The 27,032-nt window shown below is 40.9% G+C and overlaps 1 protein-coding gene and 3 gene segments (V, D, J or C); 1 reads left to right on the top strand and 3 right to left on the bottom strand.

Moving 5' to 3' along the window:
• LOC132857248 (uncharacterized) overlaps window positions 1–27,032 on the bottom strand; it is a 246,149-nt gene that overhangs the window by 60,105 nt on the left and 159,012 nt on the right. The window lies entirely within an intron of this gene.
• Window positions 1,911–2,448, bottom strand: LOC132857278 (immunoglobulin kappa variable 3-15-like). The segment is given in 2 exon segments: window positions 1,911–2,241; window positions 2,321–2,448. Coding segments are annotated over 2 exon segments (306 nt in total).
• Window positions 3,488–4,386, bottom strand: LOC132857276 (immunoglobulin kappa variable 6-21-like). The segment is given in 2 exon segments: window positions 3,488–4,092; window positions 4,198–4,386. Coding segments are annotated over 2 exon segments (363 nt in total).
• Window positions 4,452–5,698, top strand: LOC132857280 (immunoglobulin kappa light chain-like; the record flags this gene model as incomplete). The annotated part of the segment is given in 2 exon segments: window positions 4,452–4,485; window positions 5,223–5,698. Coding segments are annotated over 2 exon segments (348 nt in total), but the record flags the coding sequence as incomplete, so codon positions are not given.

The raw sequence follows: 27,032 nt of genomic DNA, 5'->3' as shown, positions 1-27,032 counted from the left end.
ACTGGGGGAGAAAACCGGAGTACCCGGAGGAAACCCCCGAGGCACGGGGAGAACATGCAAACTCTACACACACAAGGCGGCGGTGGGAATCGAACCTTAACATTAACATTTTAATAAAACCACAGAGTAAATACTATCCCAATACTACACAACTGCTCTTATGTCTCCAACCTTATATAACATCTAAAAGACACAATAAAAAGTTTCATCATAATACACATAAAAACAGTCAATAGTTAAAGAGAGAGTTCACTAAACCTTTAAGAATTAACACTTTAAGAAAACAGTGAGCTTTTCCAAATGACCCACACTGACACAACGTAGGAAAGAAACAGTAAACTTACAGTATAGAATTCAAATATTTCAACTAAAAACAACAAAAACAAAAGCACAAATTAATCATTGCTGTGTTCTAATGACTCTCTTTCCAGCCCTGTATCCAGTCCCATAAACTGTTTGGAGAAAACATTTTCTGCAAATCAGTCAATTCATTTATCCAAGTAAAAAATTAAGTCTATGTTACTTGTGAAAAGAAAAGTGTGTGTATGTGTGTTTATATGTGTGTGTGCATGTGTGTGTGCATGTGTGTGTGCATGTGTGTGTGTTTGTACTGTCAACAAAATGACCTCTGTTTTATGCCTCACAGACATTTTAAGTGATTATCTGTTACACCTGGAACTAATTTATCAGAATAAAATTTGTCTGAACATTTGAAAACTTTACAGTTCTACTTTTAAATGTCACCTTATTTTGAAGAAAGATCATATAACATATGATATTATGATATGATGAAATGTGAGGAATTCTAAAGAGATCACTGAATGCAGCAGGACTGAAGCGGAAGGTGCTGTCAATCAGAGACGAGTTCATATGTGTAGGTTTCATGTGAGACATAAACTTATGAAATAGAAAAGAATGCATATTTATTTAAAATGCAGTTAAACTGATCAAAAAAGAAAAAAGTTTAAAAGTGTAAAGAAGTATTTTAATTGTGAAATCCTTTTTCTCCACATAGATCCTATGAAGGTCCTATATTTTCATACCTATATGTTACCCAGAAGGTCAAACACACATAAATGAACCCATTTTGGCCCAGATATCAGTTTTCTTCCCCAGGAGCATAAAGCAACGAGACCCAATCAATGCTCTTTGATTCATAGATACAACGCACCATTCTGTTCAGTACAAATGTGCAGATGTTGGAAATGTGGAAGATCTGATGAAGGTTCATGAATAAACTTCTTGTATGTACTGTTTTATAATTACTGTAATGTCTTCTGTCAACACATGACTCTGCCATGAAGTTCTGCAAGGTAGAAGCTCAAAAGCCCCAAGGCCTGGACATTAGAGAGGAAATGACATGTGACTGAGTTTTGCTGTGGGATTTGAACAGAGGGACTCATGGTAGTGGTTGTACAGGATAATTACAGGTATTCATGTCACAGTATATGATACACTGCTCTGACATCATCAAAGGGACGACAGGGAATGGAGTGTTGTGAAGGTGTTTTAATTCACAGCTGGATTACCAGGTCATGTGCTATGAAGTTTAGTATCAGCTTTTAAACTCAGGTCTAATGTAAAAAAGTGTTAGCTGAACATCTAGGTGCAGATCTGTATGAGAGTAAGACACATAAAATCTTCTGATTTATTCCTCACCACACTCTAACACCACACTGGTTAAAGTGGTAAATGACCAACTACTGACCTCTGATCAGGGTTTTGGCCTCATGGCAGCTCTGTCAAATATGTAAATGAACCTCAGAGGTGAGAAAGCTGGATTTGACTACTGAGTAAGTGTATTGTGTTTGTTAAACCGTGTCATTGTGCTGCATCACATCGTCTTCCTCAGCACCTGCAGCAGTCTCACTCACTGAGGTTTTTGTACGACGCTCTAACACTGTGTGAACGTATAAGTTTTGAATGCGTTGTAATGATTAGTTAGACAGTAATAATCTCCAGTATCTTCAGTCTGGACTCCACTGATGGTCAGAGTGAAATCAGTTCCAGATCCACTGCCACTGAATCAATCTGGAATACCTGATGCTCTAGTACTAGCCCTATAGATCAGGAGTTTAGGAGCTTCTCCATGTTTCTGCTGAAACCAGTACAAACAGTCATATTTACCATCACAGTCATTATCAACAGCAACATTGGTTTTACAGCTGATGGTGATTGTGTCTCCTGGAGAAACAGATTTCACTGCAGGACTCTGAGTCACAATGGCCTGACTTTGGGATCCTGAAAAAGGAGAAGGATGAAGAAATGTAGGTAAGATAATTATTAGATGTTGAATAAATTTGACTGAGTGAAATCTTACCTTGAGCACAGAGGAGCAGTGTGCAGATGAAGACGCTGATCAAACTCATGGTTTCTGTGGGTGAAGTCGCTGAGCAGCAGCTCTCAGTCATGAAGTGTTAAAGTCACAGGGCTATAAACACTCACAGAGCACTGAAGCATGAGCTGATAATGCAAAGTGGAACCTCTCGCTATGGAAACGTGTGTGTGTGTGTGTGTGTGTGTGTGTGTGTGTGTGGTCACTGTAGTGTAACAGGTTTTTGTACCATGAGTGTATCACTGTACTGATTATTGAAGACGTTGATGTTTCCAGTCTGGACTCTTAATAAGCAGAAAAAACTTGAACATCTGGTGAAAGTTCTGTTCTATTCTGAGATAAAGAGGATCACTCAGCTGTCTTCATGTAAATCTCTCTCTCACTTCACTGATCTCTCTCTCTCTCTCTCTCTCTCTCTCTCTCTCAGTTTCACTGCTTTAACTGCTTTTATTTATCTGGGTTGGTTGGGGGACATTTTCCAGTTATGGACTAAATGATATACACCACTTTATCAGGACCCTTCACCTGTGTTCACCTGCACATTCATCCAGTTATCCAATCAGCCAATCATGTGGCAGCAGCACAGTGTATATAATCATGCAGATTTAGGTGAAGAGCTTCAGTTAAAGTTCACAGCGAACACCAGAATGGAGTAAAAGTCTGATCTCTGTGACTTTAACAGTAAATGGTTGTTGGTATCAGATGGGCTGGTTTGGGTTTTACAGAAACTGCTGATCTCCTGGGATTTTCACACACAACCATCTCTAGAGTTTTTACAGAATGGTGTGAAAAACAAAACCATCCTGTAATCAGAGGGTCTGCAGTCTGAAACATCTTGTTGATGGGAGAGATCAGAGGAGGAGATCAGACTGGTCAAGTATTTTGGGAATACAGAAAAAATGTTAATTAGTTCATCTTAAAGATTGTTTAATCCTCAGTCCATCTTCTCTTCATCACAGTAACAGCTCAGCATGTATACAGTTCCATTACAGCACCACCTAGTGGCCACATGACTGAACATCAGTCTACATTTCATCAGGTTGGGGTAGAACAGGAGACTGGTTTGTGTTGAAACTTTACAGATGATGAGAAAATGAATCTTTAAATCTAGAATCATATTGTTCAATCATGAATCAATCATGTTGACTCTTATTGAAAGATCCTGCACTACATTGTGTGTTACAGTAGTGTGTAGTAGACACTGCTCCTCTTAGCAGAAGGTGGAAATCATCAGATATCATTACACACATCAGCTGATTTCTCATCACAGCACGAACAGCTGATGAAGAGATTTCTGCTTTTTAAGGAGGATTATTTTTGAAACATGATGTTTGATGATGTTCAGTGGAGTGCAGCTTTAGCAGCTGTGCAGCTGTTCTCAGATCAGTGTGTGTTTCTGAGTCAGAGCACTTCCTCTACAGCTCAGGGAGGTTTTTGTACGACACTTTAACACTGTGTGTACGGAAAGCTCTCACTCTGCTGACAGTAATAATCTCCTGCATCTTCTGCCTGAACTCCAGAGATTTTTAGGTAAAATTCTGTGTTAGATCCACTGCCACTGAAACGATCTGGAACCCCAGTGTAACATGAATCATCATTATAGATCAGGAGTTTAGGAGCTTCTCCAGGTTTCTGCAGGTACCAGTGGATGTCATTGTAAACATATGCACTGGATCTACAGATGAGAGTAACAGATTCTCCTGGAGAAACAGACTGAGATCCTGGAGACTGAGTCAGGACGATTTCCCCAAAAGACTCTAAAGAAAAGGATGCAGAGTTAAAATAATGAAACAGATGTAGTAATGAGTGTGAGAGTGATGTGATGATGTGTATGAATAATAAAAGTAAAGAGAATGTCTCACGGTGAGCGAGGAGTCCCAGTGTCCCCAGCAGGAGACTCAGTACCATCATCATTGTGCTGCGTGTCAGTGGCTCTGAAAGGACTGAACACACTCTGATCAGCACTACAGCTCTTAAAGTGTGTGTAGCAGTGACACAGAACACATATGCAAACACCACAACTGTGTGTGTGTGTGTGTGTGTGTGTGTGTGTGGTCACTGGAGTGTAACAGAGGTTTTTGTACGACGGCTTCATTAGAATGTATAACTGTGGTTGACTTTCGGTGGAGGAACCAAACTCATCATAAAAAGTAAGAATTTAATTTATTTACAATGAAAGAAATTATGAATTTATTTTCAAAATTTAATTTAATTGTTGAATACATTTTAGAAACCATTTCATTAAAATAAATCATTTTAAATAATTTTAAATAAAATAGCTCAGTGTCTTAAATATTCTAAATCCAGTGAGAGAATAAATTCAGATATTTGTGGTGTTTACTTGAGTTCAGTGTCTAGTGATGAATTTTCATTTAGTTTCATCACCAGAATAAAGCTGATCAAAGTTCTGGTTAGTCCATGATGTAAAGAGTAACTAGTGAATGTTCTGCTGCTGGAACACATTTGTGCTGCTGCAGAGTTTCCAGTTTTGTCTCTGTTGGACTTCAGATCATTTGCAGAATAAACTCACTGAGTGTTTCAATGGACTATTTAATGCAGTTACTGAGTAGAACTGAGTGAACACAATCAGATAGAAGATGAATTGTGGTGTGGAGGTAAATCTGGTGGCTTCCATGTGTTCTCTTTGTTTCTTAGTAGACTTGTTTGTTAATAGACTGATGTTTCATTTAGAGTTAGAAACTCAGTTTTAATCCTGCTGAAGGTCATTGCAGAAGTTTCCAGATGTTTCTACTGAATTGTGAGAAAAATGTGGATCACTGCTGAACACACATTAATGTTTCCAGTCTGGATTCTGAAAAAGCAGTAATGAGTAAATGTTATGTAATCATGTGTAAAGGTGTGTTTATTGTGTGTTTGTGGTCTACAGAAGGTCCCACGGTGAAGCCCTCCGTGTCTCTGCTCCCTCCCTCCTCGCTGCACCAGTCTAAGGAATCGGCCTCGCTGCTCTGCCTGCTGTCTGCCTACTCTCCACAGGGGGCGTCGGTGAGCTGGACGGTGGACGGCTCGGCGGTGAAGGACGGGGTCTTGACCAGTGCAGAAGAACAGAAGAAGGACAGTTACACACGCAGCAGTACCCTGACCCTCAGCAAAGCACTCTGGGAAAAGGGGGAGGAGTTTGTCTGTACGGTCTCCCACGAGGGCGTGGTTCATCCGGTCACGTTCAGAAAGAGCCAGTGTTAAGGCTAACAGCTCCAAGATAGAACTGAACACTGATCTGCTTACACATCCATCTACAATAGAGTTTCAGTTCTACACAATGCTGACATTTCTGTCTTTACTCTCTTCACTGTCCTGTTGCTCTTCCTGTAGTTTTGCTCTGCTGAAATAAAGCTTCATTTTGGACATTGTGTGTTCTTTTCTTGGAGTTAATAGTCATTATCAGTGTGAGGAGAGAGTGTGTTTAGCTGTAGATTCAGGGCTGTGTGTTGTGCTTCAGTGAGTTTGGATGAAGAAAGTTGAACATCTGGTGAAAGTGCTGCTCTATTCTGGGAGAAAGAGGATCACTCAGCCATCTTCATGTAAATCTCACTTCCTCTACACTGCTCTCTGATTTCCTGCTTAAAACCGACTCTGTGTGTTTATCTGGGTGTGGAACAGGAAGCTGGTTTCATGTCTTTCTTTAGAGCAGGATTTATGGTTGAGGTAACTGACATTACCCAAAACATTTCATACTCAAAGCAATCAATGTTCTGATTACTTTATATCAGACTTATATAAAAAAGGATTTTATTGTTTAAACTGATTGAAAGAGTCAAATTTCCATTTTACTTGCAGAATGTAAGACCAGTGTACTGATAAAATAAATCTCTGTATTCCTACTAAAATCCTTCACAGTCTGCAAACACACTCCAGTCTGTTATTAATTATTATTTATTATTATAATTATTATTTATGGATATAAATTCAGGTAAGCACCTTTTAATGGATACCAGGCAAACAGTCTAAAAACATAAGGCACAATCTTAGTCAAAACCAGACAGAGGTCAGCTTAACAACAAAAAAGATATCACAGGCTATGGCAAAAACAGGTGAATAAGAAATAGTACAAGGATCAAAACTGGGATGCAACACAATAAAGGCAATGTAATTAGTAAATTAACACTTTACACCAGTGGTCCCCAACACCCGGGCCGCGGACCGGTACCGGTCCATGGATCAAATGGTACCGGGCCGCCCGAGTGACATTAAATTATTTCAATTTAACTAAACTAAAGCCGCACCAATACCGTGCATACGCAAAATATCGGGGCGGTTTTAGGTGACGTCTGGAGCTGAGCGGCTGCAAGCGGCAGTGGCGTTGTAGCTTTGGTGGAGAGAAGGTGTGTATCGCTCTTCTCTCTGTTCACCGGTACATTCTCATGTTTAACAGTACTTGGTGTACGTGTATCCCTATTGCCATTTCCGACGTCCTATCTGTGTGAAGCGGGGTTTTCTGCAGTGACAGCAACCAAAACAAAACAACGGAATAAACTGGATAAAAAGGTTGGGGACCACTGCTTTACAGTACAAATACTTCACATAGTAATGAATCATTTAAAACTGGAAACATGAGTGTGAAGCTGGGTGGCTGTGAACATGGACATTTCTGTGTGTGTGCTGGGAAGAGTAGTCGATGACAGCCATGTTTGTAGCCAATGAATAACTTCCAATGATTGGAGGTGATGTGACAGAAACCACGAAAGGGCTCTCTGTGAGACCCGAAGGTTGTGGTATGGGTGCTCTTGGTGAGTGTCATGGAACTCTTGGATGAATCCAGGATCAAGGACGTCATGAGCAGGGACCCAGCACTGTTCCTCTGGGCCATATTCCACCCACACAATGAGGTATTTAAGCCAGGAATTTCTGTGTTTTGAGTCAAAGACAAAGTATGCTAGTTAGCCCTCAATGTTGGGGGGTAGAGTTGGCTACAACATTTATCTTGGAGATAAAGGAGAGGTTTAATATTGGCCTATAGTTGAACAGCTGGCTTGGGTCAAGGTCAGATTTTTTAATCAAAGGTTTGATAACAGCTAGCTTAAAAGATTTCTGCACATAGCCAGTGCTAAGGGAAGAATTTATTTATTTATTTATTTTAGAATAGTTTAAGTAGCTGCTGGTAACATCTGCTTACATGTGGATCAGGGATCCAGTATGCAGGTTGATAATTTTGAAGAAGAAATCAATGAAAACAAGTCAGTCTCTTGAAGGGGATTAAAACGGTCTAAATACTGATCAAAAATTATCCCAACCAAAAAATTAATTATATTAATTATATATTAATTTTTTAACCAAAAAATTAATTATAAATTAATGGTCTGAATTTTCTGTCTGATGTTATTGTTTTTTTCATTGAAATAATTTATGAATTCTTTATTGCTACAAATAGATGGTGTGAACTTTGACAATGTTTTTATTCCTAGTTAATTTTGATACAGTATTAAATAAGAATTTATGATTATTTGTGTCATCTCCAATAAAGCCACTCCTCCCCTGCCTGTTATGCTTGGCTGATGTATAGAACTATAGCCGTTCGGATAAGCTTTGTTTCATGCAACAAACTCGTTTGGTTTGATCCATCTTTCTGTTAAACACAGAACACTAAACGTCTGGTCAGTATTCATTTCATAACCATATGACCATACCCTGCTGTAAACTACATCGCCACGGCGCATTGGGATGGGACCAGAGCATATTACAGCATTGGACATCACCTTCACTAATTTACACACTTCTACAATTGTAATGTCATATTTCAAATGTGTTTGACGTTAGTAGCTCCTTTGACAAGCATTCAAATAAATTATAAATTGTACCTCCGAAGGGGTGACATGGATGGATGGTAGACAGGCGGGTAGGATAGCAGATAGGCAGGCAAGCAGATAGGCAGGCAAGGTGGCAAACATGAATAAACAAGAATCCTCCAATGGCTTAGAAATGATTAGCAGGCAAGATGGTTAAAGTGGTACAAAGCATATCCAATGAGAGAGCAAAAGAAACAAAAATATCTCCAAAATCCAAAAGGCTTGTAAAAAACTAAATGCCTCTATCGTCTTTCCTTTATTCTCTAGATTAAAACTAAAAGGTGAGCGGTGGCCATCTTAACTTTAAGGCCCTCCCAAGCTCTATCAAACTAAAAGTCCTATTCAAAATAAAGGCGTCAAGTAAAGGGTATGGGTGCTCCTATAGCACGTTACCATTTTACCAAAAACCAAAAAAATGGCTCTTACATATCCCGCCCTTTATAGCTACCACGGGAAGCAAGCTATTAATCAAACCAAATGTAAATTGGTTGCTGGCCTTCTACCAGCAAGGAGATTTTGCTGACAGGTCTCTGAAGTTGGCCTGTTTGGGTTTGAAGTTGCACACTGTGAACCAAGCCGTGAGAATCAGGGAGGGCTTCAGTGACTCGAGCTAACATCCATGATCCTCATGGTGCGGTGACATCTGCTACCAGTACAATGTCTCCTTGTTGGATGTTGCGTCTGACGCGGGTCCACTTTTGCCGCGTCTGTAGAAGAGGTAGATATTCTTTGACCCAGCGCTTCCAGAACAGATTGGCAATGTACTGCACTTGCCTCCAGCGGCGTCTAACATACAAATCTTCCTTTACAAGCAACCCTGGAGGTAACACAGGCTGAAACTTAATCTGTAAAAGATGATTAGGTGTTAGTGGCTCTAAATCATTTGGATTATCAGAGATTGTTGTAAGTGGACGGCTATTGGGAATGGCCTCAATTTCACACATCACTGTTTGAAGGCCTTCATCATCCAAACGTTGATGGCTGGTTACCGACAGTAATATTTTCTTGACCATGCGAATGAGCCTCTCCCATATCCCTCCATAATGAGCACCATGGGGAGGATTGAAGGTCCATTTCACTCCCTTTTGAAGTAGGCTTTGTTCTATCTGCTGCAAGTTCCAAGATTTCAGGGCTTCTTTCAGTTCCTTTTCAGTTGAGACGAAGTTTGTTCCATTGTCAGACCGAAACTCAGATCTTCTAGCAATGAAACATCTGAATGCTTGTATGCAGGAGTCAGTATCAAGCGAGTGTGCAACTTCCAGATGTATTGCATGGCTGGCAAGACATGTGAAAACACTCCATAGCATTTAACAATGTTACACCCTCGCTTTATTTCCAGTGGTCCAAAATAATCAACCCCTACATAAGTAAAGGGTGGTAGATCAGGGGTCAGCCTGTCAATAGGAAGATTTGCCATTTCCTGTTTGCCAACCTTTGAATTGACCTTTCTGCATGTAGTGCACTCATTAATTATCTTTCTGGCAAGAGAATTGGCACAGGGAATCCAGTATCTTTGTCTAAGCTTGAAAGCATAAAATTCCTTCCACCGTGTCCAACTTCTTGATGGATGTGGCAAAGTAAGAGTTTAGAAACATGATGGAGAATTGCAGGGTGCTTTTGCTCAGCAGATATGGGCATTTTGCTTAAACAGCCACCAACCCTCAATATGCCAGCGTCAAGGAAAGGGTCTAGCCTGTAGATGAAGCCGTTTCTGGTTACACATTGCATGCCTTTCTGTATGCTAGTTATTTCTTGTGAAAATCCATGCATCTGACAAAACTGCACAATAGCCATCTCCACCTCCTCCATGTCACTGACTGATAGCACACATGAACCAGTTTTTGCTTGTTTTCTTTTTTTTCTTGTGACCATTGTGTTTCTGCTTTGATCCATTCCTATCTTGTGTTTTTTAGCCAGTTCCAAAAGAATAGACTTTAACCTGAGAAACCATGCCACTGCTTTCTTAAGCTTTGTCCACGTTGAGAAGTAATTCATCAGGTAAGTAGTGGGGTCACAGCAGTCCTTTACAGCCACATTTAGTTTGATAACTTCTTAATTCAGGATCATCTGGGTAGAGAACAAGCTCAGATGGAGGGTCTGGCCAGCAATCAGGTGATTTCTTTAAGAAATCCGGACCACAGAAATGTATCAATGTGCAGTCCCCGTGAAGCACAGTCAGCAGGATTTAGTTTTGTGCCTATGTATTTCCACTGAGACACCTCCGATGCACCTCTGATGACATTCAGATGGTTAGCAACAAAGGTTTGAAATCTTCTGTTTTCATTCGTATATACCTCAAAACAGTCATGCTATCTGTCCAAAACAGAGACCTTTCCATTTCCATATGCATTTCCTCAGATAGCATTTTGTCCATACGTACTGCCAGTACTGCAGCAGTAAGCTCCATCCGTGGTGTGGTCATCAGTTTCAGTGGGGCAACCCATGCCTTTCCAATCAAAAAGGCAACATGAATCTTGTTGCTGTTGCTTATCAGCTTAAGGTAAGTGACTGTGCCATACCCAATGTCACTCGCATCACAGAAGTGGTGCATCTGGGCCGTTTTGACAGTTCCAAAATTGACCGGGACAAAACGACTAACTTTGAACTCCCTCACGCCACCATCACTTCCAGGTTTGGACATGGACCTCTGATAACCCTTCATCCCATCCTATGTGCTGCTTGCATAACTCCTGTAGAATGCACTTCCAAGTGGATCATATATGGAGCTGACCACAAAGAGAATTCCACACCTTTCCATTTTCAGCTGGTTTTGGGGTACAAGTTCAGCATGTCCACTGGATATCACTGTTTCCATAAAGGCCCTGTATTTCTTGTGAAAGCCACTGTTCCTCTGAAACATTCTCTTTAGTGCCAATGTCCTTTGTTCTGCCAGGTGACGGTTGTTTGGCATTGTAAGGTTATCCTTCTTGAATGGTCAAGGCAGCTGATAATGTCCATTAATAATTTCAGCAGAGCTGTCCATAATCTGCATAAATTTGCAGTCTTCCACTGACATGTTTATTCTCATCAAACCTCTTCTCTGGGAAATCATGGTTGCATTGCTGAATCAAAAGCTCACTCAGTTTGTTGACATGAATGTGATGTAATTCATAAACATGCCTTTGACTTTGCTTATTAATATATGCATCCTCACTATGAAGAAATCCATTTACCACCCAACATAGCAGTGTCTTTATAGCAAAGGGTCCATTACCCTGGCTATTGATAATTCTCCAAGGTTCCATAAACTTGGGTGCATTTATTCCTATGAGAAGGTCAACTTCCGCTTCAATGTTGGGTATTTTAACATCCTGAAGATAAGGCCATTTTTGCAGATCTTCTTGTCTAGGGATGTGTTCCCTACTACCTGGAATTTCCTGCTGAGTGTAAGTTTCTGGTAATTCTATGAAATCATTTCCTTCTAAAGCACAAACTTCTAGGCCCTTGATGACCAGGGTGTTAACGTACTTCTTTTGTCCCACTGTGCGCAAAAGTATTTGTTGTTGCTTGCCCACTGCATTCAATGTTCTTATAAGCTGTTCTGTGCAAAATGTTGCAGAGCTCCCAGGGTCTAGGAAAGCATATGTCTGAACTATGCAGTTTGAGTTATTCAGTTTGACTTGAACTGGGACAATTGCAAAGGTGCAGTGCTCATTATTATGGTTAAACGCCTCTGCTTTCAGTGAAACCAGCCCATTGCTCACTGTTTTTCCAGGATCCCTGCCTGAATCATCTGGAGAATTCTGAACTTTCATTTCATTCTCGAATACGTGCAAAATAGTTGGATGGATTTTAGAGCACACTGAACATGGTTGCCTATTTTTGCAGTTTCGACTCATGTGCCCTTTAACCAGACAACCAAAACAAATACCTTTAGTCTTCAAAAGATCAACCCTTCCATTATGAGACCTTTTTAGCAATTCTTGACATGACATAATCCCATGCTTATTATTACAGACAGGACAGAGTTTTGGCAGACTCGACGCTTTGGGCACTTGCACAGCATTCTCTACATTAGAACACTCTGCAGTGTTCTCTGGCACTACAGCTACAGTTTTGGCGAAACTGGTCCCTTTGCTCTTATGCTTTGAACTCAAAATGGATTTAGTGATGGTGGACTTTGGTGGTCTTTGGATGCCGAGGCATCTTGAAGGTTTCCAAAAATGGGGTCTTGTAGAATCCTGGCCTGTCTTTCCAGGAAGTGAACAAGATCTCCAAATGATGCCTTTGCTCCTGATTTTTCTTTTATATCATAAGTGTGTGTTCTCCATCTTTCTCTAATCTTGTATGGTACCTTGGAGATAAGAAGCCTCATATTTGATGGCAAATTTAATTCATCCATGTACCTCAAAGTACGCATTAAATTACAACAGCCACGAAGAAAGAGAGTGTAACTCTGTAGAGCCTCACCATTGTCTGATGGGATGCTATTCCAGTTTAAGGCTTTGTGTCTCTGTAAGCACTTGTAATCTTAAACTCATCTCCAAAATGAAGTTCCAGTAACCTCTTTGCCTCCGCATACCCCCTGTCTGCACCCATATGAAGGCAACTTCTAACCAACTCCTTTGGCTGGCCAGAGGTGAATTGTTCAAGGTAGTAAAGCCTGTCTTGGCTACTGCTGGTCTTATCTTCAATGCGGTGTTCAAATGCTTGCATGAATGGTCTAAAACTGCGAGGCTCTCCATTGAAAACACGCAAATCTCTAGTTGGCAGTGAATTCACCCTTTGCTGCTGCACAATAAGATCAGCAATAGAACTCATGTTAATGTTGCCTGAGGTTGAAGGTGCAAGTGGTAGGGAAGTGCCTTCGTCAACGTCAACTTGACTGTTTCGTGTCAGCTGCATTGTTTGAACTCATCTCTCAGTCCTTTGTGGCTGTGTGTCTTGTGTTAAGGCTCTTTGCAGTGGTGTTTTGGGAATGCCAGAAATTTGAGCATATTCTACAGGTGATGGTTATGACTGAAGACCTCCCTTAACTCTTTCATACTGGCTTTCCAGATATACGTTCATGCCATCTCCTGCTGAGTCTGAAGATTCTGTTGATGTGAGTTTAGAACTCACTGGTTGAGTGTTGATATTCTGTAACATCTGTATTTTGGCATCAGCTGCAGCCAATTCTGGGTAACCACCTCAGTGTATTTCTTTGCAAATATGACAGTTTATTTTACAACATTTCCAAGTAGCATCAAAAAGATCAGACAAACAAGCAAAAACAAAGAAAGAAAAAGAACTATCTTGTCACCATTACAGACAACTGGGTTCCCAAACCTATCTACTAGTAGTTGCTACTCTGCAAATAAGTGCACACTCAAATTAAAAGTAAAACCAAAACCCGTTCAATCCACACCCCACAGCAAAAGGAAATCATACCCTCAAACCACAACAAGTTGTTTCCCCCCACATTAACAGAGTACACCACATATATAAGGTAAAGGAAACCACCCGGTCATTAGTTGGTACAAGATAAATAAAACAGAAAACAAAACCATTAAGCCATCAATGCTTTCAATAAAAGTAAACGGCAATGACACATCATCTGTAAAAAGACAAAGAAAATACAAATTGATGATTGCCATACCATATTTAATAACCTTAAAAACACTTAAAAAAATTACACATTAAAAAACACCAATTACAAGAAAAAAAAAAACTTAAAATCAGTTCTCCACTTAATTTGATTACAGTTTTTTTGGATTGCTTACACACTAAAATTAAAAGTAGTACACTATTAGCAAAACCTTACACTCAAGAGGCAAAACATCAGCCCATATTTGCACAACTATAAGCACATTGTCAACCTCACACTTGTTGCAAAACTCTACACACAGTGATTTGCAAAATACTAAACACACTTAACATACATTACACACAAAAATCTATCATGAAGTCACTTCCTTGCAATACCAAAGCACTGTCTGTCAAATTACTGCACCGTCCAACCAATCGGTTCAACACAGTCATCAGGTGTGCAAACACTTGTTTGCTTAATTGTAGACACACCAATCAGGTGTATAAGCACTATAAAAAGCAGCAGGTGAGTTCATCGGTCTTTAAGCACAATGGAAAGAGTCAGAGAAAGAGTAAGACGAGGAGGAGAAGGAGGACAAGGAAGAGGAGGAAGGGGAGGAAGAGGAATCAACAGAGGAGGAATCAACAGAGGAAGAAATGGAGGCCATGCTGGAGGTAGAGGTAGAGGAAGAGGAAGACAAGAAGGTGCACAAAGAGGACTGAATCTGACAAATGAGATCCACGCAACACTGGTTGACCACGTTGTCAAACACGGCCTGACGCTGAGGGAGGCTGGACTGCGAGTACAGCCAAATCTCCAGTAAGCCGATACACAGTGGCAAGTGTGATAAGAGCATTTCGACTGGAAAATAGGTATTGTAAAAATATCATCATATCAAAAACATCTGCATGTTTCAGTAAGATAGTAAACTAGATAGGGAGATAGTAAACATGGTTTTGGCCAACAATGCTATAACACTCAATCAGCTCCAAGCTAACATTGTCAATAACCACGCCAGTTTCAACGATATCCATCAGGTCTCAACATCAACACTGGCATGCATCCTACAAAATAAACACATTTCATAGTTCTTGCATACTGTCTCAATCTTTTACTGTACTGTAATATGTATACTAGATCTACAATGAACTACACAATTTTGCATGACACTGTTCTTCAGAGAGTTTTACGAATGGATGGAGAGGAGATCCAGCATGAGTTCATTTACGTAGATGAGGCTGGGTTCAACCTGATGAGAACATGAAGGAGGGGAAGAAACATCATTGGCCACAGGGCTATAGTCAATGTCCCAGGGCAACGTGGGGGTAATATAACACTCTGTGCAGCCATTACACAGAATGGGGTCCTCCACCGCCATGCCCATATGGGCCCTTACAACACAGCACTCATACTTACATTTTTGGACCAATTGCACAACATAACAGCAGCAAATCAAATCGATCATATGCAATACATTGTTGTCTGGGACAATGTGTCTTTCCACCGCTCTGCTCTGGTTCAGAACTGGTTTTAGCAACATCCACATTTCACCTTCCTACATCTTCCACCATACTCTCCATTCCTCAACCCTATAGAAGAGTTTTTCTCGGCATGGCGGTGGAAGGTATATGATCTCCATCTCCAGGCTGAGGTACCCCTCATCCAAGCCATGGAGGAGGCCTGTGACCAGATGGAGGTAGCAGCAATGCAAGGATGGATTCAAGACATTTCTTTCCAAGGTGTCTTGCTAATGACAACATTGCCTGCGATGTTGATGAAATTCTCTGGCCAGATCCAGCTAGGAAAGGAAGTTCTTTTTTTTTTTTACAGTAAACTTACAGTACAATACGTAAAGTGACATTTTGTTACGGTAGTATGAATCTCCATGTCAACATTTTGGGCGTGTTGACAAATAAATGAGTTTCTTCAGTCTGCAACATTAGTCTTGTGTAGTGTTTGGTGAATTTACATTATTTGTACTTTATTGATGGTAGCCTACTCTAATCATAGGGAAGTGGAAGTGCTAAAAGTGTTTTAGGTTTATCACAGCAGAGTGTAACTCGTGCAAACAGAGTATAGTAATGTGAAACGTGTGTGTTTCATATGGTAACAAAGTTTGGTTTTTAAACAGAAGTCTATAGTTTTTACAAGAGTGTTTAATTATGCAAGGGATCTTTAGCGTTTTGCTAATTGGGTGTGTGGTTGTGCTAATTGTATGTAGTGTTTTGAAAACACGGGTCCTGTTTTTGGAAATCGTGCTTAAGCAATCCAAAAAAAAACTGAAAAATCAGTACCTGTACTCAACACAACTCCCATGAGGACACTAAAACAAAAAGCAAATAGAAATGTTAAAACTAAACGAAATCGTATAGTAAGCATAAATCACAACCCTTACCTTTACAATTCAGTTCTAGACTGCTATACTGTTCTGTTAAAGTAGGTGCACTCTTATCATTTGTATTACGGTTATGCGTGATGACGTCTTTCTGCCACGTCACCACGTCGTTACGCTGTAAAAAGGCCCGGATATGTTATTCTGCCATGTGAGCAAATAAAAACAGTGAATGCTGATGTGTTAAATGTGGATTGTGCAACGTTTGTTTCTTTCACGCGAGTAATTAATAAGACTGCGTACACCCCAGTTCAACAGGTTATGGGCCCAGGAGAGGAAACAAGCGAACGTCTTGAGTAAGTCTGTTACGCGACGTATTACGCGTTATTAAGCTTAACGAAGAAAGAACATTAATCAAAGTCGGAGAGTTTACAAAATGGCAATTAGGACGACGGGAGGTCTGGCACCACAGCTTTTGTTTGAAGGATGTGAAGATAAATATGACCTTTGGGAAACAAGATTCCTAGGCTATTTACATACTCTAAAGTTAAAACAGACTATTTTGCATGAGCCCATTGGTGCTAATGCAGAAGGGCTAGCCGAAGACAGACGAAAAAATGCTGACTGCTATGCTGAGTTGATAAGACTGATAGATGACAAAAGCCTATCACTGATAAGACATGAAGCTGCTGATGATGGCCGGAAAGCTCTGAAAATACTGAAAGAGCATTATTCAGGAAAAAGTAAGCCACGCATAATAAATATGTACACATCGTTAACCCAGCTACACATGATGGACAACGAGAGTGTTACCGACTACCTAATAAGAGCAGAGAACATCATTACAGCCCTGAGAGATGCAGGAGAAACCATGAGTGATGGACTAACCATAGCTATGATTCTTCGCGGATTACCAGACTCTTTTAAGCCCCTAGCCATACACATAACACAAAATGAGGACAACGTTACGTTTATTGACTTTAAAAGAAGACTACGGATTTACGAAGAGGCGGAGAAAATGAAAAGGACAGAATCTACAGACAACGTGATGAAAGCACACACAAGACAAGGACAAGGCCCTTTTAAGTCACACATTAAAGACAGGAAAGATGAAGATATCAATGTGACATGTTATAAATGCGGAATAAAAGGACACAAAGCAAGAAAATGCTACAAAAGAGTATGGTGCAATCATTGTAAAAACAGTACACATGCAGAATTCCTGTGCAAGAAAAAGGGAGACAAAGATGGTGCTAGAAAGGTTGCAGATGAACAAGACAGTGACCAAGACCATGTCTTCAAAATTGAACACTCAGAATATGGAAGACCACCAGATAATGTAAAGAAGAAAGGCATAATGGTAGATACTGGAGCGACATCTCATATTGTAAACGACATCAAAAAGTTCAAAAGTTTTGACAGCTCTTTTCAATCTGAGACTCATTCAGTGGAACTAGCTGACGGGACAAAATGCAGTGGTATAGCACAACAAAGAGGAACAGCATTGATTTATTTCCTTGACAGCGCTGGACGACACCACAGAGCACAACTAAGGGATGCACTATACATGCCTTCGTACCCAAATGACATCTTCTCAGTAGCAAGAGCAATAAATGGAGGAGCAGCAATCACCTTCAAAAGGGGGAACAGTCACATGGTTACCAGAGATGGCAACAGGTTTGACATTCATGAAAGTGGAAACTTATACTATTTGCCAACTATAGAAAAGACTGGTGACCAATGCAAAGTGTGTCATGATTTACAAACCTGGCATGAGATTTTGGGACATTGTAACTACGATGACATACAAAAGTTACAAGGTGTGGTTAAAGGCATGGATATAAAAGGGAATATAAACAGACCAAATCAGTTATGTGAAGTGTGTACACAAGGAAAATTTACTCAGACAAGAAACAGGGAGCCAGACAGAAAGGCAAAGAAACCCTTAGAATTGGTCCACACTGATTTGGCTGGACCTATGCCAATACAGAGCAAAGAAGGACACAAATATGCACAGTCTTTTACAGATGACTACTCAGGCACTATGTTAGTATATTTCTTAAAGTCTAAAGGTGACACGCTACAAGCTACAGAAAAGTTTCTAGCAGACATAGCACCCTATGGAGAAGTCAAGTGTATTCGTTCAGACAATGGCACTGAATTTATGAATCAAGACTTTCAAGCTCTGTTAACAAAGAATAAGATACGACATGAGACGTCCGCACCTTATTCACCTCACCAGAACGGCACAGCAGAGAGAGGTTGGAGAACTCTCTACGACATGAGCAGATGCTTACTGATAGAAAGTGAATTACCAGGTAACTTATGGAACTATGCTATGCAAACGTCAGCCTATGTGAGAAACAGGTGCTACAATGGACGTACAAAGAAAACACCATACGAGTTATTCATAGGCAAAAAGCCAGATGTTTCCAAAATGCAGAAATTTGGATCAACATGTTTCGCTTACAAACAAGAGAAAGGCAAATTGGATTCCAGATGTGAACAGGGCGTTTTCATCGGCTATGACAAGAACAGCCCGGCTTACTTAGTGTATTACCCCAACACTGGAAAAATCCAAAAACACAGGCTAGTGAAGTTTACAACTAGGACAACCAAAGAAAGAGAAACACAAACATCTGAGCCGCACAGAGAATACGTGGGTATAACTCCTAAGATCATTGGCAAGGAGAAAGAATTCGTAGAAAATGAGGAAAATCCAAATCAAGGCATTCAAAGTGGTTTTAGCGAGATTCTGACTGAAAAGACTGAACCAACACAGTCAGGAAAACCATCTGAGACTATAATTAAAAGGAACCCACCAAGGACGAGAAGGAGACCAACTCATTTACAGGATTATGAGATTGAGAAGACGGAGGACAAACTGCAAACATGCATAGACTTTTGTTATAGAGCTGTATGCGATATGCCGATAACCTACCATGAAGCCATAACATCAACGAAATCAAGGCAATGGAAGAATGCCATGGACAAAGAAATGCGATCACTGGAAGAGAACAAAACCTTCACACTTACTCAATTGCCACCAGGAAAACAACCAGTTGGAGGCAGATGGGTTTACACAATTAAACGAGACATTGATGGATCTGAAAAGTACAAGGCAAGATTTGTTGCAAAAGGCTACAGTCAGAAACAAGGGACTGACTATGATGAGACATTCTCACCCACAGCAGATATGACAAGCGTGAGAGTGGTTATGCAGAAAGCAGCACAAGAGGACTTGATCTTACATCAGATGGACGTTGAGACAGCTTATTTGCATGCACAAATTGACCATGAGATATATATGGAACAACCAGAAGGTTATGAACAAAAATCTAAGACTGGTGAAAAACTGGTATGTAAATTAGAGAAATCTCTCTATGGTCTCAAACAATCAGGTAGAAACTGGAATGCTATGTTACATGCATGTTTAACTGAGAATGACTTTACACAGAACTCAGCTGATAACTGTGTGTATACAAAGGAAAAGCAGAATGAGAAAGTAATACTGATTGTATGGGTTGACGACCTTATCATAGCTGCTAACAGTGTAAATGTTCTGAAAGATGTAAAGCAAATGCTAACTGAGAGGTTCAAAATGAAAGACATGGGAAAGTTGAAACATTTCCTAGGCATAGATTTTGAACAAACAGATGGTCTAGTCAAAATGTCTCAGGAGAGATATGTATGCAAACTACTAGATCGATTTGATATGCAAGACTGTAAAATTAGAGAAACCCCATGTGAAACTAAGCTTGATTATTCAGAAGATGCAGAAAAATTGAAAGATCCAAAGAAGTTCAGGGAGGCAGTGGGAAGTTTAATCTATTTGTCCACTTGTACACGACCAGATTTAAGTTTTGTTGTCAGTAGGCTATCTCAACATTTTGCTGAACCAACAGAACAACACTGGAACACAGTAAAACATGTTTTCAGATACCTTAAAGGTACGACAAAACAGGAACTATGCTTCAGAAGAAATGACTCAGAGAAACTAGGTCTTAGAGTATATTGTGATGCTGACTGGGCGTCAGATACAAAAGACAGACGCAGTACCTCAGGATATTGTGTTAATCTAAGTAAAGGAAGTTCTTTGATTTCCTGGAAAACCAGAAAACAATCCACAGTGGCATTATCTACTTGTGAAGCGGAGTACATGTCCTTAGCGTCAGCCATGCAGGAATGTATCTACTTGAAACAGCTACTTAAGTGTATGGACACATACCAATATACACAACCAAACGTGTATGAGGACAACCAAGGTACCATAGCACTGGCCAGAAACCCAATCAGTAGGCAGAGGTGCAAACACATTGACATCAAGTACCACTTTGTAAGGCAAATTGTAAATGATGGTAAGGTAATTTTGGAGTTTTGTCCCACAGAGAAAATGGTTGCTGACATTATGACAAAGCCACCTACAAAGCAAAAACTAAGGAGATTTGTTCAAGATATGTTTGGCACTTAAAATGTGAAAAGTGTATGTTTGCATTATTTATTTTAAAGTGAAGACTTGTTTTGTTTTGTTATTGTTTTTCTAATGACACAATGAGCTAAGAGCGAGTGAGGGTGTTAAAGTAGGTGCACTCTTATCATTTGTATTACGGTTATGCGTGATGACGTCTTTCTGCCACGTCACCACGTCGTTACGCTGTAAAAAGGCCCGGATATGTTATTCTGCCATGTGAGCAAATAAAAACAGTGAATGCTGATGTGTTAAATGTGGATTGTGCAACGTTTGTTTCTTTCACGCGAGTAATTAATAAGACTGCGTACACCCCAGTTCAACATGTTCATTAATAAATTGGTCTTTTCATCTGCTATTACACAGCCTTGAAAACACCAAACATCTTAGCACATGGTACACAAAGAGGATGTCACCAATTTTGACTTCCTTTTATATCTTGTCGACATCTTGACTCCTGGGATTTCTAGTCCACCCAATCCGTAGTCCCACACCTTCTACCCCATTACATTTGGCTCTCTCAAAGTTCCAAAAAAAAGGCCAAACTTCTTCAATTCCAAGTTTTCACTCATTTACAGCATTTGGCAGACGCCCTTATCCAGAGCGACGTACATAAGTGCTTAAATCTCTAACATTGAATACATTAATGCTGGCTCACTAAGTTATATACTTAAGACACCATGAGTTTAAAACATTTGTTCAAAGTTACAATGAAAGTGTCAAAGGTGTTTTTTTTTTTTTTTTTTTTTTTTTTTTAAATGCAAAAGATAATGAAAGAAGTGCTAGTTGAAGTGTTTCCTGAATAAGTAGGTCTTCAACCGCCGCTTGAAAATAGCCAGTGACTCAGCTGTCCGGACCTCTAGGGGAAGTTCGTTCCACCACCTTGGTGCCAGTACAGAAGAGTCTTGTAGTATACTTGCCTCTTACCCTGAGAGATGGTGGAACCAGTCGAGCAGTGCTGGTAGATCAGAGGGTGCGGGGTGCAGTGCGAGGAGTTATGAGGGCTTTGAGGTAAGAGGGAGCTGGTCCATTCAAATATTATGCTTCAATTGCAGTCAACAAGGGACTGCAGTCAACAAGGGACTCCATGATTTCCAAACACTTCAAATAGGTCTAGTGCAAATAATAGCTAAAAGCTTAAAGCTTAATAGCTAATAAAAGTTCTTTACCTTTGATATCTCATATTTCAAATGTGTTTGACATTAGTAGCTCCGTTGACAAGCATTCAAATAAACTGTACCTTCGAAGGGGTGATATGGGTGGATGGTAGACAGGCGGGTAGGATAGCAGATAGGCAGACAGGCAGGCAGGCAAGGTGGCAAATGTAAATAAACAAGGATGCTCCAATGGCTTAGAAATGATTAGCAGGCAAGATGATTAAAGTGGTACAAAGTATAGCCAATGAGAGATCAAAAGAAACAAAAATATCCAAAAGGCTTGTAAAGAACTTTAGGCCTCTATCATCTTTCCTTTGTTCTCTAGATTAAAACTAAAGGGTGAGTGGCAGCCATCTTAACTTTAAGGCCGTCACAAGCTCTATCAAACTAAAAGTCCTATTCAAAATAAAGGTATCAACTAAAGGGTATGGGTGCTCCTATAGCACATATTACCATTTTACCTTTAACCAAAAAAATGGCTCTTACAAATGGCCGTGATGGAGGGGGCTCAGCAACAGGAAGGATGTGGCGTTGGTTCCTCCTGTATGTTCTCCCATTACATTGGATAGTGTATGACCGAGGCTCTTTATTCACCTCCTTTACTGTGGTCGTATCCTGTCGGGGTTTGCATTCTATCTTGACCCTTTGCCAATGGTTGCTATGGATGACTTGAGGCATCGTAGTATTGCTTCTGGGTCATTCTCTTATGACAAAGTTGAGTGGTGACTTGTTGGGTATAAAATTAACAGGAATGGCTGACCGTGTCTGTCGTGACAACAGGCATTGTGCAGGGGAACCCAACACTGGATCTCAGGGAATGTTTCTCAGATTTAGGGATTTTGAGAAATACATTTGTCCCATCTCTGTGAGATTTCTCCATCAGCTGTTTGGCACTGCAGACTGCTCTTTCTGCCAGGCCATTTGACTGTGGGAACTCTGGACTACTGGTGACATGTATAAAGTCCCACTGTTTGGCAAAGTCTCTGAATTGCTGACTTGTGTACTGTCTAGCATTATCAGAAATGAGTGTGTGAGGTGTGCCATCCACAGAGAAATGTCTCTTCAATTTCTTTATTACAGCTGACGATGTTATGTCACAGAGAAGGCCAATCTCATACCAACCCGAGTATGAATCCACAAGCACCAGGTAGTTTTGGCCACGCCACTCAAACATATATGCCACAGTATACCAAGGCAGGTCTGGAACAGGGCATGACTTTAATGGTTCTTTCGGTTGATGTGGCTTTGTGCTGTTGCAGACTGAGTAAGTTAGGAGATCTGCAATGATATCAGCTGTCATCGTTGGCCAGAAAAGTATACCAGCATCCAGACCAGGATGATCTCTGTGGACTATACGGATGTATTCTCTTTGTAATGAGCGAAGAATGACTGTTTTGTGGCCCTTCACCACTATTTCCTCTTCCACAGCAAGCTCATCTCTGTAAGGAAAGTATGGACACACTACAGGGCACAAGCTATGTTCTTTTGTTGGCAAACCTCGTTGAATCACAGTGCTGAGATCCTGTAGCACCTCATCCTCTGCCGTATGTTTTCTGAGTTCCTCCAGTCGGGCAGTCGAGATGTAATTGACAGACATGACCTCAAATGTGTCGTTTTCAATGTTTGGAGGGACTTCTGCATTTGGAGCTTGAAATAGGGTGTCAGCAAGATACATGTGCTTACCCTTCCTGTACACCAGAGTGATGTTGTGGCACTGTAACCTGAGCAACATTCTTTGTAGTCTTGCAGGGGCTGTGTGGATTGGTTTCTTTAGAATGGTCACAAGGGGTTGGTGGTCCGTTTCAACGAGTGTGGTTTTTCCGTACACATAGTCTCTGAACTTAGTACAGGCAAACACGACAGCTAGCAGCTCCTTTTTTATCTGAGCATATCGTGTCTGTGTCTGTGAGTGTGCGAGATGCATACGTAACTGGTCTGCCCTCCTGCATGCAAGCAGCACCAAGCCTGAAACATGAAACAGCACCAAGCCTGAAACAATATTCATGACCATGAATATTGGTACCAGCACTATGCAGTTTCTTTATGTGTCAGTTTTTTGAGGGGTGTGGCAATGTCGCTGAAGTTATAAAGGTATAAATTTCCCCAGATAATTTACCATTCTGAGGAAACGCTGTAGTACAGGGACATCCTTGGGAACTGGCATCACAGAGATTGCTTTTGTCTCCGAAGGATCAGCTTTCAGGCCATCACTTGTAAAGATGTGTCCCACATGGCTGACTTGATCCAGGTGAAATTTGCATTTAACAGGGTTTAGCTTGAGCTTGACCTCACACGCTCTGTTCAACACTCTTTTCAAATTAATGTCGTGTTCGGCAATGTTGCGACCTCCAACAATGATGTCGTCAACAATAATTTCACAGGAATACCCTGAAAATAACTGCTCCATCGAGTCCTGGAACACTTTGCTTGCAGTTTATGTCAAAAGGCATACGAAGAAATCTATAGTGCCCAAATAGTACTAAATGTGGTCATCATGGAGGACTTGCTGTCTAAGCGAATCTGCCAGAAAGAGTTCTTCGCGTCCAAAACTGAAAATACAGATCAAGTCAAGTCAAGAAGCTTTTATTGTCATTTCAAACATATACAGTAGCTGTTGCAGTACATAGTGAAATGAGGCAATGTTTCTCCAGGATTGTGGTGCTACAGAAAACAAAGACAGGGCTAAGGACTTAGTAAGTTAGTCCTAGCCACATAGTGCAACCTGGTGCAAACAGTGCAGGACAAGACAAACGAGACAGACAAGACAGTGCAGAACAAAAGACAGTGCAGGACAAAAGACAGTACAGAAGAAAAGTTACAAGACAGTACACAAAATACAAAAAAGACAATACACAAAAGGGAGTAAACAGAAACAGAACTGACCAGTGTAAATACTGTATGTTTAGACAATATTGCGTGCAGAAATACTAGAATGAACAGAGTTTCTTAGGAGCAGGTCCATGAGATAATGTATAGGATTGTGCAAAAACAGCAAACAACTGAAATATTTGTCGACATCTGGGACGCCACTTCCTCTAGCCTGATTTCTCGTCTGTCCTTTTTATATGTAGCCACCATGGACGAGACCCAATCCGTCGGCTCTTATGACGCCAAGGCTCTCCATGCGGTTCAGCTCTGCTTTGACACGGCATTGCATTGCAAGAGGGTGTACTACATGCGATATGCTGGGGTCATAGAATATGTTATCGGGAGTTCTCCAAGCTCGTCTGTGAACAATTCTTTGTACCCAGTGAGAATTTCTTCCGTGCTGCCCTCCATACTGACATGATACACATGTTAAGGTGTCTTTGATTGCTTCACTGGTCGTTCGTTGTTGGCAATTTGTTCGAAAATCATTTGTGACATTAAGTTTTTTTTTTTTTTTGTCACTTCTTGTTTCATCACTTCCTGTGTTTGAATTGTTTGCCGCGTGCTGGTCGCATTTGTTTGCTTGGCTAAGTATTTTAATTTTAATTCATTTTTGAGTTATCCTGAGTTTATACTTTAACTTCTTACTTTTTACAGAGGGCGAACAGACCGGCAATAACATCTTAAGAGTAGATCAATCGTTCGGAATACTTTTTGATATCGCTAACATTTTATTTGTTTTCCTGAGTGTCTGCTTCTAGCTGGTTAGCATAACTAGCATTACTAGCCTGTTAACCCGGTTACGGCTAGTACACCTTTTTTACACCAATTATGTCTGTTGTACTTGCCCTATAACACCATGTGGCTTGTGTGTCTGCCTTTGAGTGCAGGTGAAGACACGTTCAAGCTGCACTTGGTGGAACTGGAGCTGGAGGCCGTGGGGAAGCAGATCCACGACCTACAGGTAAAGCAGGCCCAGCTGCAGGAGCGGAAAGCCGCGCTGGAAGCTTCCCAGTTGGTCGCTCACCTGTCTCATGTAAATCCCCTGCATGAAATTACTACTCCCTCCACCTCTACTCCGTGTTTCTCTGTCCAGGCCCAGCGCACCCAGGAAGCTGCCTGCCCAGGTGCTGTTCACTACGGCCCCACGGTACCGCAGACCCTGGGTGCAGCAGCAGAAAACACAAGCCGGCCCCCGGTCGAGGACCTCTCCCCCTCCACCACCAACGGTCTTCGAGATCCCCACCCGGAACCGCTCCGCTCCCCTTTGCGAGATGGACCACAACGCTGTGATTATCGGAGACTACATCGTCCGCCACGTCCGTGCTACTTTGGCTAAAGGTAAGGCTCGCACTCACTGCTTACCTGGTGCTCATGTTCTTGATGTCGTTGCACAGGTACATAGGGTCATGAGCAGAAACACCGGAGCTGTGGTTCTTCACGCTGGCACGAACTTAGTGGTTCTTAATGCTGCACTCTTGCACATACGAAAAAATCCATGATGTCTTTTGCTATAGCAACCGTGTATAGACCCCCAGGGCCCTACACTGATTTTCTTAGAGAGTTTGCAGATAATTGTAGGAGACTTTAACATTCATGTTGACGATACAAACAATGCTTTAGGACTCACATTCATGGACCTACTCAACTCATTTGGGCTTAAACAAAACATCACTAGAGCAACACATCGTCTAAATCACACACTAGATTTAATAATATCACACGGAAGAGATGTCACTGATATAGATATCATACCTCAAAGTGATGACATCACAGACCATTACCTCATACTGTACACACTACCTGTAGAACAGACTAACTGTGTCTCAGCACGTTATCGACTCGGTAGCACTATTATTCTGACCACTAAAGACAGATTTACAAATAACCTGCCTGATCTGTGTGGACTTCTTACTGTACCCTTAAACACAAACGATCTGTAATGACTAACAGCATAGGCGCCATATTCACTCGCACATTAGACACTGTTGTCCCATCAGATTACAGAAGATTAGAGACAAAACACCTGCATCGTGGTATAATAGTCATACTCACACCCTCAAGAGAGAAACCCGTAACCTCGAGCAAAAGTGGAGAAAAATTAAATTAGAGGTTTTTCTACAAAATTTCTACAAAACTGATTGACTCACGGGCGAAAAGTCCTTGCCGTCTTTGACACCATGTTGTTTGTAAATTATACAGAGACAGACAGACAGACACAGAGTGGTCAATGTGAAGATATTTATATGACACATCACATATGAACATGGCTCTCATGTGTTCCTAGTACATATGCCCCCAGGGGGTGGGAGGACGTTGTTAAAGAACCTAACACACGTTTGAGGTGCAGCACATTAGAATATACAAATCACATTGTATTTCTGAACAGATCATTTATCACAGTGATCTACAGAGGTGGTGGAATAATCTTCCCTTAAAGGTTCAGACAGCTGAGTCACTGGATTGCCGAAGCCAGTCTTCAAACGATGGTTATAGACCTACTTCTTCATGAAACACTTCAACTAGCACTTTCTCCCTGTGTGTTGTGTGTGTATAAAAAAA

This window comes from Tachysurus vachellii, chromosome 14 (assembly GCF_030014155.1).
Source record: "Tachysurus vachellii isolate PV-2020 chromosome 14, HZAU_Pvac_v1, whole genome shotgun sequence".
Lineage (NCBI taxonomy): Eukaryota > Metazoa > Chordata > Actinopteri > Siluriformes > Bagridae > Tachysurus > Tachysurus vachellii.
This window is presented reverse-complemented; position numbering and strand designations above follow the sequence as displayed.